Source organism: Muntiacus reevesi, chromosome 3 (genome assembly GCF_963930625.1).
Source record: "Muntiacus reevesi chromosome 3, mMunRee1.1, whole genome shotgun sequence".
In the NCBI taxonomy this organism is placed as follows: Eukaryota; Metazoa; Chordata; class Mammalia; order Artiodactyla; family Cervidae; genus Muntiacus; species Muntiacus reevesi.
In genome coordinates, this window is record NC_089251.1 from 110504433 (window position 1) to 110517862 (window position 13430).

The 13430-nt window shown below is 51.8% G+C and overlaps 1 protein-coding gene across 1 annotated transcript in view; it reads left to right on the forward strand.

Annotated features, from left to right (window-relative positions):
* Positions 1 to 10681, forward strand: part of MAN1C1 (mannosidase alpha class 1C member 1) — a 147678-nt gene extending 136997 nt beyond the window's left edge. Inside the window, exons 9-12 of the mRNA XM_065930088.1 lie at positions 5092 to 5311; positions 7803 to 7975; positions 9058 to 9173; positions 9909 to 10681. Coding sequence (XP_065786160.1) covers positions 5092 to 5311; positions 7803 to 7975; positions 9058 to 9173; positions 9909 to 10029 — 630 coding nt within the window. The 3' untranslated portion in view covers positions 10030 to 10681. The remainder of the gene's footprint in view (positions 1 to 5091; positions 5312 to 7802; positions 7976 to 9057; positions 9174 to 9908) is intronic.
* Positions 10682 to 13430: the final 2749 nt, after the last annotated feature.

A 13430-nucleotide genomic window follows, 5' to 3' on the forward strand; every position in this document is an offset into this window, starting at 1 on the left:
GGAAGGAGAGGGTAAAATGTATGGGAAGAGTAACATGGAAACTTACATTCAGTTTGGTTGTGTCCGACTCTTTGCGACCCCATGGACTGCAGCACGCCAGGCTTCCCTATCTATCACCAACTCCTGGAGCTTACTCAAACTCATGTCCATTGAGTTGGTGATGCCATTCAACCATCTCATCCTCTATTGTCCCCTTCTCCTGCCTTCAATCTTTTCCAACATCAGGGGCTTTTCAAATGAGTCAGCTCTTCACATGGGGTTTCAGCTTCAACATCAGTCCTTCCAATTAACACCCAAGACTGATCTCCTTTAGGATGGACTGATTGGATCTCCTTGCAGTCCAAGGGACTCTCAAGAGTCTTCTCCAACACCACAGTTCAAAAGCATCAATTCTTCGGTGCTCAGATTTCTTTATAGTCCAACTCTCACATCCAGACATGACTACTGGAAAAACCATAGCTTTGACTAGATAGACCTTTGTTGCCAAAGTAATGTCTCTGCTTTTTAATATGCTGTCTAGGTTGGTCATAACTTTCCTTCCAAAGAGTAAGTGTCTTTTAATTTCATGGTGGCAGTCACCATCTGCAGTGATTTTGGAGCCCCCAAAAATAAAGTCTGTCACTGTTTCCAGTGTTTCCCCATCTATTTGCCATGAAGTGATGGGACCAGATACCGTGATCTTAGTTTTCTGAATGTTGAGGGTTAAGCCAACTTTTTCACTCTCCTCTTTCACTTTCATCAAGAGGGTCTTTAGTTCTTCTCTTTCTGCCATAAGTGGTATCATCTGCATATCTGAGGTTATTGATATTTCTCCCGGCAATCTTGATTCCAGCTTGTGCTTCATCCAGCCCAACATTTCTCATGACGTACTCTGCATATAAGTTAAATAAGCAGGGTGACAATATACAGCCTTGATGTACTCCTTTCCCTATTTGGAACCAGTCTGTTGTTGCATGTCCAATACTAACTGTTGCTTCCTGACCTGCATATGGATTTCTCAACAGGCAGGTCAGGTGGTCTGGTATTCCCATCTCTTTCAGAATTTTCCACAGTTTGTTGTGATCCACACAGTCAAAGGCTTTGGCATAGTTAATAAAGCAGAAATAGATGTTTTTCTGCAACTCTCTTGCTTTTTCAATGATCCAGTGGATGTTGGAAATTTGATCTCTGGTTCTTCTGCCTTTTCTAAAACCAGCTTGAACATCTGGAAGTTCACGGTTCACATACTGTTGAAGCCTGGCTTGGAGAATTTTGAGCATTACTTTACTAGCTCAGTTTTTTTCTAAATTTTACTTTTTTACTATATTAAATTTTACTTTACTTAGCAAAATTTTACTTTGCTAGCTCAAAATTTGAGCATTACTTTACATTACCATATGTAAAATAGATAGCCAATGGGAATTTGCCGTGTGACTCTGGGAACTCAAACAGGGGCTCTGCAAAAACCTAGAAGGGTGGGATGGGGAGGGAGATGGGAGGTTCATAAGGGATGGGACATATGTATACCTGTGGCTGATTCATGTTGATATTTGGTAGAGAACAACAAAATTCTGTAAAGCAGTTATCCTTCGATTAAAAAAGAAATTAATTTAAAAAAAGAAAGGCCCAAGGCCCCAGCAGCAAGTGTCACAGCCAGGGCTCAAACACAGGTCTCACTGACTCCAGATCCTCCACTTACCAGCTGCCAAATCACAGAGGATCCTGGCTGGTCTGACCGCCTCCTCAGGAGGGTGCAGACAGGGTGCCCTCCAGGAGGCAAAGGAAGGAACTGCCAGTGCTTAGCCAGAGTCTTTGAGCGGCTTTATAACCATCCAGGAAGTATTGTTCCCGTTTTACAGATGATGAAAGAGAGTCTTCAGAAAAGGAAAGCAACTTGCCCAAAGTCATGCAGCTCTCAGACTGCAGAGCTGGGGTTCAAACTCAGCTCTTTGCTCTGTCTCTTGCTATGATTTTTAGCCTTTCTACCGGTCAGTTGCCAGACTGTGCTGTGTCTTGCTTTGCTTAGGGTTTTAGAAAGTGCTGGGGTTTGCCTTTTCACCGTTACATTTGCTTGTCTCAGTTGTACCCTCAGAGAGAGACTGGCCGACCTTTTCACTCTTTAACACAGTTACTTAGTGTGGTGAACGTGAAAGTGTTAATTGCTCCATCATGTCCAACTCTTTGCAACCCCATGGACTGTAGCCTGCCTGGCTCCTCTGTCCATGAAACTCTCCAGGCCAGAATACTGGAGTGTGTAGCTATTCCCTTCTCCAGGGGATCTTTACAACCCAGGGATCAATCCCAGGTCTCCCACATTGCAGGCAGATTCTTTACCCTCTGAGCCACCAGGGAAGCTCCATTAACCCAAAACAGAAGTTAACTGATGGGAGACAGTCTTAAAGGTGCCGATTTCCAGCTGCAGTGCGAAGCTTCCTAGGATCTCCCTGGATGTCTGGGTTCTCTCCCAATCGTTGACAGTGGGTAACTGAACCAGGGTTCTGCACTCAGGACTAGCCCTGCTGCCCCTCCCCACACCAGCTCTGCCCAGGAGTCAGGGCCCTGCAGTCATGCAGGTCGCCCCAGTGCTCCTCCCAAGGAGAGCAGTGCCCTAGCACGTCAGTCACATCATCAGAGCTTCCCCATCTGCTGCTCAGCAAGGGTCCTGCTGCCAGCCCACCAGCCTGGGCCTGACAGCAGAGGGCAAAAGAAAAACAGATCAAGGAACAAATGATGTCTGAGCACCTCCCCTGCGCCAGACACTGGCTGGTGGTTGACGATGGTGTCTTCTGCCATCACCTGGCGCTCAGAGTCCTGGGATGCAGGCAGATGTCCCATAGAATCGTATACAAATAGGAGCAGGCACATGAGCCAGCACCACATAGAGAGATAATAGGGTGATAGAATGATGGGGCCACCGTGGTTTCAACGTGGGTATTCTCACCAAGGGAGTGGCAGAGCTGGAGGTAGCCAGTTGGGGCTAGAGCTTAGGGGAGAAACAGCAGTTGCAACAAAGCCCGAGGCAGGAAGAAAAGGTCTTGGTGGAAGTCACCAGGGTTGAAACCATCTCTGACCTCACTCTGCAGTGTAGGACCACCCCCGTCCCCAAGCTTTTTTCTGTCTCATCCCCTTAACTTGTTTTATTCAAATATTGATCACAAGTCATGATTCTCAGGCGTATTTGCTTTTGTTGGGAAGCCTCTGTGCCCACGGGTGAGCTCCCTGGGGCCCAGGCCCATCTTCTGGGCTGTATCCCCTGCAAGGAGCACAGCGCTGGAACTGAGAGCGCTCACAAATGTCTTGGGGGCTGGGAGGGGGGCACAAGGCATGGCCAGGGTGGGGGAGGGGGAGGGGAGGGAGTGGGGGAGGCCAGAGGGCAGACTGGAGAGGAGTCATAATTGCCAGCCTCTCTGCTTTTTCTGGCAAAGAAAAACAGATCAAGGAACAAATGATGTCTGAGCACCTCCCCTGTGCCAGACACTGGCTGATGGTTGACGATGGTGGCTTCTGCCATCACCTGGCACTCAAGAGTCCTGGGATGGAGGCAGATGTCCCATAGAATCGTATACAAATAGGAGCAGGCACGTGGGGCCAGCACTGCATAGAGAGATAATAGGGTGGTAGAATGATGGGGCTGCTGTGGTTTCAACAGGGGCATTCTTGCCAAGGAAGCGGCAGAGCTGGAGGTAGCCCGTTGCCAGAGGCCTCTTTATTAAGGCCTCTCTGCCCAAAGAAACATGCTAAGCTCTGCAGACCTGTCACATTGAACCCTCCTAATCTGTGAAGTGGCTCGTGCTCTCACCCCCGTTTTATACATGAAGAAACTGAGGCACAGAGAGACCAGAGAACCTGCCCAGTGTCACACAGCTCGGGGCTGGTGGAGATGCAGTTTGAACTGGAGCCTACACCTGGGAGCCATGTCCCTGGCGTTAGGTTAAACCTCAGGGTATAAATCACAAAGTCTTGGAGGCCCTGCTGGACTTTTGTCTTAGGGTACTTGGAAGCCATGGGAGGGCATTAAACAGGCCCAAGATGCAGACACATGCGCTATTTATAGAGTACAGAGATCCGCCCCTCCCCCCCCCCATCCCACCCCAGAGAATAGAGGGGAGAGGACCAGTGGAGGCAGAGGCCTGGCCAGGCCCCCAAAGGCTCTACCCTGGAGCAGGACCCATTGAGTGCAGCCCTGCGCTGTGTGGGTGGCTGCCATCATCACCTCCATCTCCAGGGCTCCTGGAGTCCCAGGGACTAACGGCAGGAAGTCGGGGGTGTGATGGCCTGACACCTACACCCCCCGCCAATATCCTGGGAGTCTTTCCCCAACAACATCACCTCTTGGGGGAACAGGGAGGAACTCTGAACGCCCCTTGTCACCAAGAGGAGCAGCTGTCAGGTCGTGGAAGGAATCAGACGTGGGCATGTAGGGGTCCTTGTCCTGATCCTGGTGTGGTGGGAGACCTGGGACCGGCCACTCGACCACTGTGCCTGGCTTATTGTGGGCATTAAGTGAGGAGGCCTCTGTTAAGGGCTTGCAGGGGGCAGCTCTTTTTGTCTGTGGACCCTTTTGAGAATCTGATCAGATATAACTGATCCTCTTCCCTTGAAAATGCTCTAAAGTGTCACATACAATATTAGGGAAATTCTGGACCCCCTTGAGCCCATCCACAGGCCATCCAGGCTTCAGGTTAAGATTCCTTAACAGAGGATATGGGCTTCCCTTGTGGTTCAGCTGGTAAAGAATCTGCCTGCAATGCAGGAAACAGAGGATATAATGGAGAATGATAATAATTTTTAAAGATTTTTTTCTAAAAATGTTTGAACATAAAGGATTTTTAAAAATCTGTATAAGAGACTCACCCTGGGGAAGCTGACTTGTGCCCAGGCCCCCCACCCACCCCAGCAAGCAGCAGGCCTCAGCTAGGTGAGTGGCAGAAACCCCCGCCAGCCCCGCCCGGGACCACCCCCAGCCAAGGTCAGCAGGCCCCCTTTGTCTGGGATGGAGGGCTCTACTTGCGCTTGCTGCATCTCCAAAATGTTCACTTTCCGTCCTCTCCCTTCCCTTCTCTGTGCCCTCCCTCGCCCTTCCTCCCTGCCCGATTCCCACCTTGTTCCCAGGCGATAGAGACCCACTTGGTGAATGTCTCTCCCGGGGGGCTGACCTACATCGCTGAGTGGCGAGGGGGGATCCTGGACCACAAGATGGGGCACCTGGCCTGTTTCTCCGGGGGCATGATCGCCCTCGGCGCTGAGGATGCCAAGGAAGAAAAGAGGACCCACTACCGAGAGCTCGCGGCCCAGATCACCAAGACGTGCCACGAGTCCTATGCCCGCTCAGGTAACCCTGCAAGGGGAAGAGGCAGCAGGGGAGACTGAGGCTAGACAGCAGGAAGAACTGGAAAGGCCAGGAGAGCGGCAGTGAGTGAGGGGAACGCAGGGACTTAGGGTCGGCTCGCCTTAGGGGTTACGCAGAATTTGAATGAGGGGTGTGCTATCCATGCACCAAGACTCTGCCCTCAGTTACAGGGAACACGGTGTTGTGTTAAGCACTTTGCCTGTGCCGGGTATCATTCAGCACTCGACACCCATCATCGCTGACCCTCACAGCACAGATGAGGAAACAGGCTCAGAGGTGACCCGGCCAAGTTCCCACATGAGGGGCACAGAGCTGGAAACGTTCGCTTCCTGAGCCTAGCAAACTGCTTCTCCCTGAGCCCCTACCCTGCAACGTACCCTGTTTTTCCTCCCTGGAATCCTCCTACTTAGAGGGTCTCACCACCTCCTGGCACCACCCGCATAATCACCTTCTGATCCAAGACCCCCCCGGGAAGCTCAAGTGCTTCTGCACCATCCCCGCCAGCCCTCACGGCAGAATTGTCGAACTTTAGACTCAGAAGCCGCCGTTAGTGACCATGAACCCACCTCCTCATTGTACAGGTGGGGAAACAGTGGCTAAGCCAAAGCCACGCTGCACCTGAGTAGCTCAATGGGGCTGGAACCCGGGTCTTCTGATGCCCACCCAGGGACCCCAAATGGGGCCCACTGCTCTGAGTTGTAATCCCAGCTTTGGTTGGAGGAGAGGACCCATGCAAGATTTGCAGTAAAAAAAAAAAAAAATCCTGGCTTGAGTACCACTCTGCCACTCACCCAGCTGGTGGCTTCTGTTTTCTCATCTGTTCAATGGGAACATAATACAGGACTCCTAGGCCCCATGGGAAGTATTCAGCCTGCACCTTCAACCAGCATTGTGGGAGATATTTGTTAATGGTCCACCGAAGACGAGTGTGTGAGTACAACAGTGGAATCCAGAGCTCCTGGGACTGTATTCAGGAGGCCAGCGATTCGCAGTGGGTCCTTAAAACCGGTCTTCAGTTCTCTTCAAAGAGCTGTCTCTGTCAGCACCGTAAATAAACAGAAGATCTCAGGAATGATAAAAATCTTGCTATTTGTTGGGGACAATCAGCCCAGACCATAAAAGACAGTCCGCTTGATCGAGCATGTTGTTGCAGCCAGCCCGGCTTCGCCGCAGATGGCTGCCGTGGTCGCTCTCACCCTCGCCCCGTTGGCAGCCTGGCGAGACGGCTGGGTTCTGATGGCCATGAGCGGCTCCGCCACTTGAGAGGATTGGAGGGGCCAGGGTCTGCCTAATTCCTCTTCCGTGAAGCCCTCCATGAAAGCTCCAATCTGTCCCTGAGAAAAAGCAGCCCAGAGCGTCTAGGGGTCCTGAGCCCTCAGGGGAAGTGGGGAGGATCACGTTAGGACCAGAGCCGGGCCCTCCGCTGACAGGACAGGATGGGCAGGCGTTAAAGGGAAGATAATCTGACACACATCCCCTAAATTTTGGACCTAGACAGCCGGACCCAGGAGAGAAAGAGAGAGAGAGAGGATAGCCTGGGGAAAGGGCATCAAACGGATCCGGGGTCACACCCCAGCTCAGCCACAGCTTGCTGTGTTACTTTGGACAAATCACATAGCCTCTCTGATCCTCAGTTTCCACATGCATGAGAGGCAGATAATATCTGCTTAACCAAAGCAACATTTTCTTTAAGGATTGAAATAAATGAGTGTAAAGCACCCAGCCCAGCCCTTGAACTCATCCATGGTGGCTGCAGTGGTGGTTATAAGAAAATGGGAACAGCAGCAAATTGACCGAAAACAGACAAGGACAGCAAAACCCAGACCTCAGCAGGCCTACTTTATTCAGCTCCCTCTGCCTGAATATGTGTGCCTTCTGGGCAAATCTTCCCTCATCTCCACCTCAGCAGTCTCCCAAACCATCAGTTCTGGAAGGGTGGTTCTGGAAAGTGTCAGAAGTGGTTCCCAGAGAAGGTGGGGTGGGGTGGGGAGTGGAGGGCAGGCAATGGAGGAGCATCATTCCATTAGCAAGTTAAAGAAAGGTCGTCAGACAAGAGATTTTTATTTGGTTTTAACCCACTGTTCCCCAAGTGTGCTTAAACCTGCAACCCTTTCTTGGCTGAGCTCTGGTTAACATCTTAGCAGGACTAAGGTCTTAAAATACACAGTGGGGGGCACACCACCCAAACTTTTGTCTCGCTGAACTGCTGGGATGTTCGTTTGGAGTCTCAAGGTCTAAAACTGCTGATGTTTCAAGGCCTAAGGGTCTTGCTTTGGCCAACTTAGGCCAAGAGGGGAGTTATACCTCTGCCAGGCAGCTTATCGGGCAAATCAGGCCAGCCCGTGCCAATCCATCACCAACCAGTCCCGGCCAGGGCTTCCAGAGGATTCCATTTGTCCTGGGGCAGCAGGGTCCTGAAGAACAAGGAAATGGGAGGTCTGACCCAGGCTTCTGGTTGGTCATTTCCCCACAGATACCAAACTGGGGCCCGAGGCCTTCTGGTTTAACTCGGGCAGAGAGGCCGTGGCCACGCAGACGAGTGAGAGCTACTACATCCTACGGCCAGAGGTGGTGGAGAGCTACATGTATCTGTGGCGGCAGACCCATGACCCCATCTACAGGGAATGGGGCTGGGAAGTGGTGATGGTGAGTGGCGGGGGGTGGTGGACTGGTGGCAGGGGCCGCTGACCACAGCCAGGGTCCAAAACCCAGAGGAAGGGCCAGCCAGGCTGGCATCTGGCTAAGGCTGAGAGTGCCAAGGGTCAAGGTTGGGTTGCAGGGCCAAGAGTCGCCGGCCAGGCAGAGCAGGCCCGGAGCTTGTGAAGAGGGCTGAGTGCCGAGTAGTGTCAGCAGATTTGGAGGGGCGAACGCAGGATTTCAGCCAGAGGCGGCCCAGCACACACAGGGTCACCGCCTTCTGACCCTGAAGCCTGGACAGGTGGCTGTCCATCTCTCCTCTCGAACAGGAGCAGGCTGCCAGCACCTGCCTCCTCTCCCCAAAGCCAGCCCAGCCCTGGGCTTCCGCTTCTCTGGGTTCTGCTCCTCCAATCCTTCCCCTCTTTGGGGTAGGTGTCAGAGGCAGGGGTGGGGACTCCAGAAGATTCCTGGATGGACGCTGAGCTCCCTCTGTGGTTCTGCCCTGGCCCACTGCCCTGGGGGGCCCAGGCCACCCAGAGCACATGTTCTGCCAGAGGGCAGGGCCTGCTTAGACTCACGGACACGCTGCACTGGCCAGAGCCCCCCTCCTTTTCTGAGAACCCTGGTTCTTGACCATTGAAGGCCACGTGTTTTGTCCCCCTGGGCCCCACCCATAGATGCTCAGTGGGTCAACATTGCGTTTCTGTGCAGAAGGCGGATACAGCCTCTGGCCCAAGGACCACATCTCTGCAGGGAGTCCCTGGGGCGAGCCAAGTCCAGTCCCCACATCCCAGGCCAGGAACATCACCCGCCCCTTCCCTGCCCTCCGTCCGCCACCATGAGGGAGTCTGTCAGGACAGTCTAGTTCCCCGAGAGGGAGAAAAGCTTCCTCTGAGCTCCCAGGCAGAGCCCAGGGAGCCTGCTCATGCAGGCGGCTGAACCCCGAGGGAGGAAGTTGGCCTGCTGCTCCCACAAACGCTGTAGTCGCCAGCCAAAGTGGGGTGGCGCATGCCTGTGAAAGAACTGGGCAGGCATGAGTCTTGGGGAGACCTCTCCTCTCCCCACATCAAGTCTGCCTTCCATTCCTTCAGGCCTTGGAGAAATACTGTCGGACGGAAGCTGGGTTTTCCGGGATCCAGGACGTGTACAGTAAGGTTCCCAACCACGACAACAAGCAGCAGACGTTCTTTCTGGCGGAGACTCTAAAGTGAGTTGGGGGCTTGGCCAGAGAAGGCAGCTCCGTCTTTTCTTAGGGAGGCAGGGAACGGGCGGGAGGGGCAGGCTCCACCATCACCATCAGTCAGGTTCTGCCGTGAGGGCGCCCAGGAGGGATGGGGGCTTGGGAACCAGGGGGTTGTCCCACTGAGGGTGGGGGCCCTGGGCCAGGCCCATTTCTCCACGCAGAGGGAGGTGGGCCGGACTCCACGCACCTGAGCATTAGCTGTGTGAGAAGTGAACTGCTTCAACCTGTTTCTTGAGTTCTCTGTAAAACGGGCAGAGTAATCACCAGGATGATGTCGGTACCAGTTACCACAGCAGTTCAGCCACTGCGCCATCCTTTCCTTTCCGGGGTGGAAGTTGGCCTCCATATCCTCACGGCTTCCTAAAGCAGGTCCCTTGTGCTTTAGCCCTTCAGGATGGATGTGAATGGTCTGCTCCTTCCATCAGGGGAAGCTGGTTTGGGGGGAGGTACAGAGTGGGGGCTGGGGGCGGAGGCAGGCTGAAGCAGCTCCATCTGGCCTAAAGCTCGATGTGCCCCCCCAGCATCCACAGCTCCTTCTCAGGGATGGGCCCTCTGGACAGATTTGGGGTCTGCGACCTCCCTGTCCCTTCGGCACAGGCCTGTCCCAGAGGCCCCCCCGAGCTCTGAGCTCTGTTCCCAGAAGATCCCCCTTCCCCAGAGCACTGACGGGCTGTCTTGGTCCCTCCCCGCTTGGCACAGGTATCTCTATCTTCTGTTCTCTGAAGATGACATGCTCTCCCTGGAAGACTGGGTGTTCAACACGGAGGCCCACCCGCTCCCCGTGAACCACTCGGACAGCTCCGGCCGGGGCGGGGGCTGACGCCCACCCGGGTCCCTGCCGCTCCCGGGTCGCCTCTTCTGGATTTGGGGGTTGTTCTCAAATGGATTGGGAACGTGGGCCCCTGCCAGGCAGACCCAGCCAACGTGTTGGACGAGCAACTTCTTTTCCTCTGTGAGGAGACAGGACTTGGAGACGCGGAGATGTCACACCAGGCCCAGACATTCCTTTCCACAGAGAATTTCTGTGAAGCCTGCTCTCTCGCCATTCCAGGGCCAAAGCACTGGAGGTTTGCGTTGCAGCCTCATGGATTTGATTCACTTCCTTTCGTTTTGGCAGTTTATTGGGTTTTGCTTGATTTTGCCTTTTCTCTACAGTTGTGTTTTATCACAGATTATAAATATAGTTTTCAAAATCATGTGCTTTCAAAAATGCTGTCATCCTGATAAACTAAACCTTAAAGTGTTTGCACTCACACACACAAACATATAATATCTTGACCCCATTTTCTATATTTTAAATTCCTTTTGCCCAACATTTACCATATGTTCAATTATGTGTCATTTACCTTATAATTTGAGAAAGAGTTCCCCTTTGATTTGGGCCAGTTATGAATCACTAGTGCTGTTTTCATTACTATAATGGAAAAATCTGTAAAGTTACAATAAAAGAGTTTATTGAATAAGAAATACAATTAGGTTCATTGCACATCAGTGACTCGTGCGGAAACCACTACAAAGTTATCATCAGAAAGAATAATCAACCAGCAGTTGATTTAAGGTATAATTTAGTAAAGATGCCAACTTCTATTACCTTCCCTTACATCGGTCCTAAGAAACTCAGCAAGGGTGAGGCCAACCTTTTCAATGAAGTTGGATATTTATACTTGCTTCATGGCTTGGAAGAGACCCAGAGAGGGGCAGCAACATGCCTGAGGTCACACAGCCAATAAAAGCAGAGGTGAAACCAGACGTTATGGTTTGCTCACTACCCCCGTCCAGTGTTCATCTATTCCATCGTTCTGCAGCTACCTGGTGAGTGTCTGCAGGGGACCAGACACGGGGACACAACTGTGAGTGGAACAGTCAGAAGCCTCTCCCTCAGGGAGCATATAGTCAAGCAGGGAGACACAGACCATGGAGCAGAATGACTGCAAAAGTTCCATGAAATGCTCCAAAGGAGACAAGCAGGCCAAGACACTAATGCCTGATAGAAACCAACTCTTTCTAACTTAAGTAAAAACAACTATTGATAATAGTACAGTATTATAATGCCTCGGAGTGGCTCAGGGAATCTCAGGAGAGTGAACAGCCAGACTTCAACAAGGCCGGGGAAGAGGATATTGCCTGGGGTCCAGGTTGCAAGAACCAGGGGCCAGCCTCCCCAGGCACCACCACCAGGACGGGTGAATCCAAACACTTGCTCCAGATTCTACTGTGTGTCTCCATTCAAGGACTCGAGCTTTCAAACAGCCTGACCTGGGTCACGTGCCCCAGCCCAGGGGAGAGTGAGGCATCTTGACCGACAGACCCACCAAGATCCCATGCAATGGGCAACGGGTTGTTCCCTGGAGAAAAAAATGAGGTGTGCTACCAAAATGACACATCTGTCTGCTGACAAGGCAAAAAGAGCAAGACTGGTCTTAGGCATGGCTTTGATTGTTCTCAGCATCATAAAGAGTTATGAAAGTACACTGGCCCCTTCCCCTTTCCCCCGGCCCAACCCCTTGGAGTCAATTCCTGGGATGTCTCTCATGGCAGAGCCATTTAGCAGTTCCCCAAGGCCCCAGGCTTCCCCACTGGGCCCATGTCGCTGTCCCCCAGTCCTCCCCACTGCATCCTTGTCTTCTGCATTATCGCTGAGAGCAAGTTGTAAAAATGAATATTTTAAAATTCATCCTTCAGGAGGGCCCTTGCAGGTGGAGAAATATCATCCTTTTGGCAACTTAACTGAGGATAAAAATAAGTAAGACCCAAGGTAGGCTGAGAGGAGAGGGGAATAAAAGGGTGCGTCATCCACAATTAAGGAGGAATCCGAGCTCTGGAACCATTCCTGAAGCAGACCTCTCCGTCCCCAGCTCGGGTGGTGGTGTGAAGGTAGGCAGTATGCTGCCAGGCTCATTTTAAGCCTCATCTTTGCCCTCTTGGCAGATGGAACCACCTCTTCCACCTGTTTTCTTCATGGATCTGTTTGTTGCTGGTTCCTTCCCAGAAAGCTTCGTTAGCACCTGGCTCCAGGCACTGGGGCCTGCAGGACATCGCGTCCCCGGGAAGGGGAGACACAGTCTTTGCCAGGTGCTTCCCTTTAAAGGACTGTGTGTTTGTTCAGGCTGACTTTATACAGTCCATTGTGTCTTTGGCAATTTACAAAGTTCAAAGCCAGACGCACTGGAAAGAAAAGGCAAAAATAGAAAATCTGATATAAAGGCAGCATCCCTGAGACCCAGGATGTGAGTCTTAGCTCTCTTCTCTTTGCTTTGGAGAGATGACCTCATCTTGGTTTAAGAAGGTGCTGGGGATGGGGGATGGGCCAGCTCCCCCCAGCTCCTCCCGAGGGGCCTAACCTAGGAAATATGCTGACTGATCACGTGGTGCAGAGATGCTCAGCCCTCTGTGACTCATGTTTAATCACACACTACTGGGGGAACAGGGTGCTGATGCTATTTTTTTGTGTGTCTAAAAATATCTGATTGGTTTCCTATATTTGGGACAATATTTTGATCCTGCTCAGCCTGTCTCTTAAGTCACAGCTTCTCAAATTTAAATGTGCACCTGAATCACCTGGGGGTCTTGTTAAAACACAGGTCCTTATTCAGAGAGTCTGGCATGGAGCGTTTCTAACGAGCTCCCAGGAGATGCTGATCCTGCCAGGCCTTGGGCCACACTTTGAGTAGCATGACCTCAGTTAATGGCCACTCCTTCGGTTTTTGGCCTTTATCTGCTTCCCTTGTGTTGTTGCCTCTCCAGAGTAAAGTAGAGGGGCTTGGGTGTTGGGATGGCAATCATAGGTACCTTGACTACAGAGGAACTTACCTTAGAAGAGGGGTCTATCACCTCCTCCAGGACAGTCAGGATAAGACAGGAGCAGGCTCGATGGGGGCTTAGAACAATGCTATACAGAAGAACTTTCTGTGATAATAGAAATGTTCTAGATCCCTGCGGTCCAAAAGGGCGGCCACATACGGATATTGAGCTCTTAAAATGTGGCAAGTGTGACTGAAGAACTAAATTTTTCATTTTAATTAAATTTAAATAGCTGTATGTGGTTCCTGGCCACCATTTGGACAGTGCATTCCTAAAACTTAGAAAGTCAGTCCTCTGCTCACTGATGACCTGCCCCACTGGACCCCCCCACCACCTGCATCATTATAGGAAGAATCTTAGACAAAACATATTGTTTGGGGACCTGAGGGTTCCCTTGAACACATGCGTTTATTTTTATAT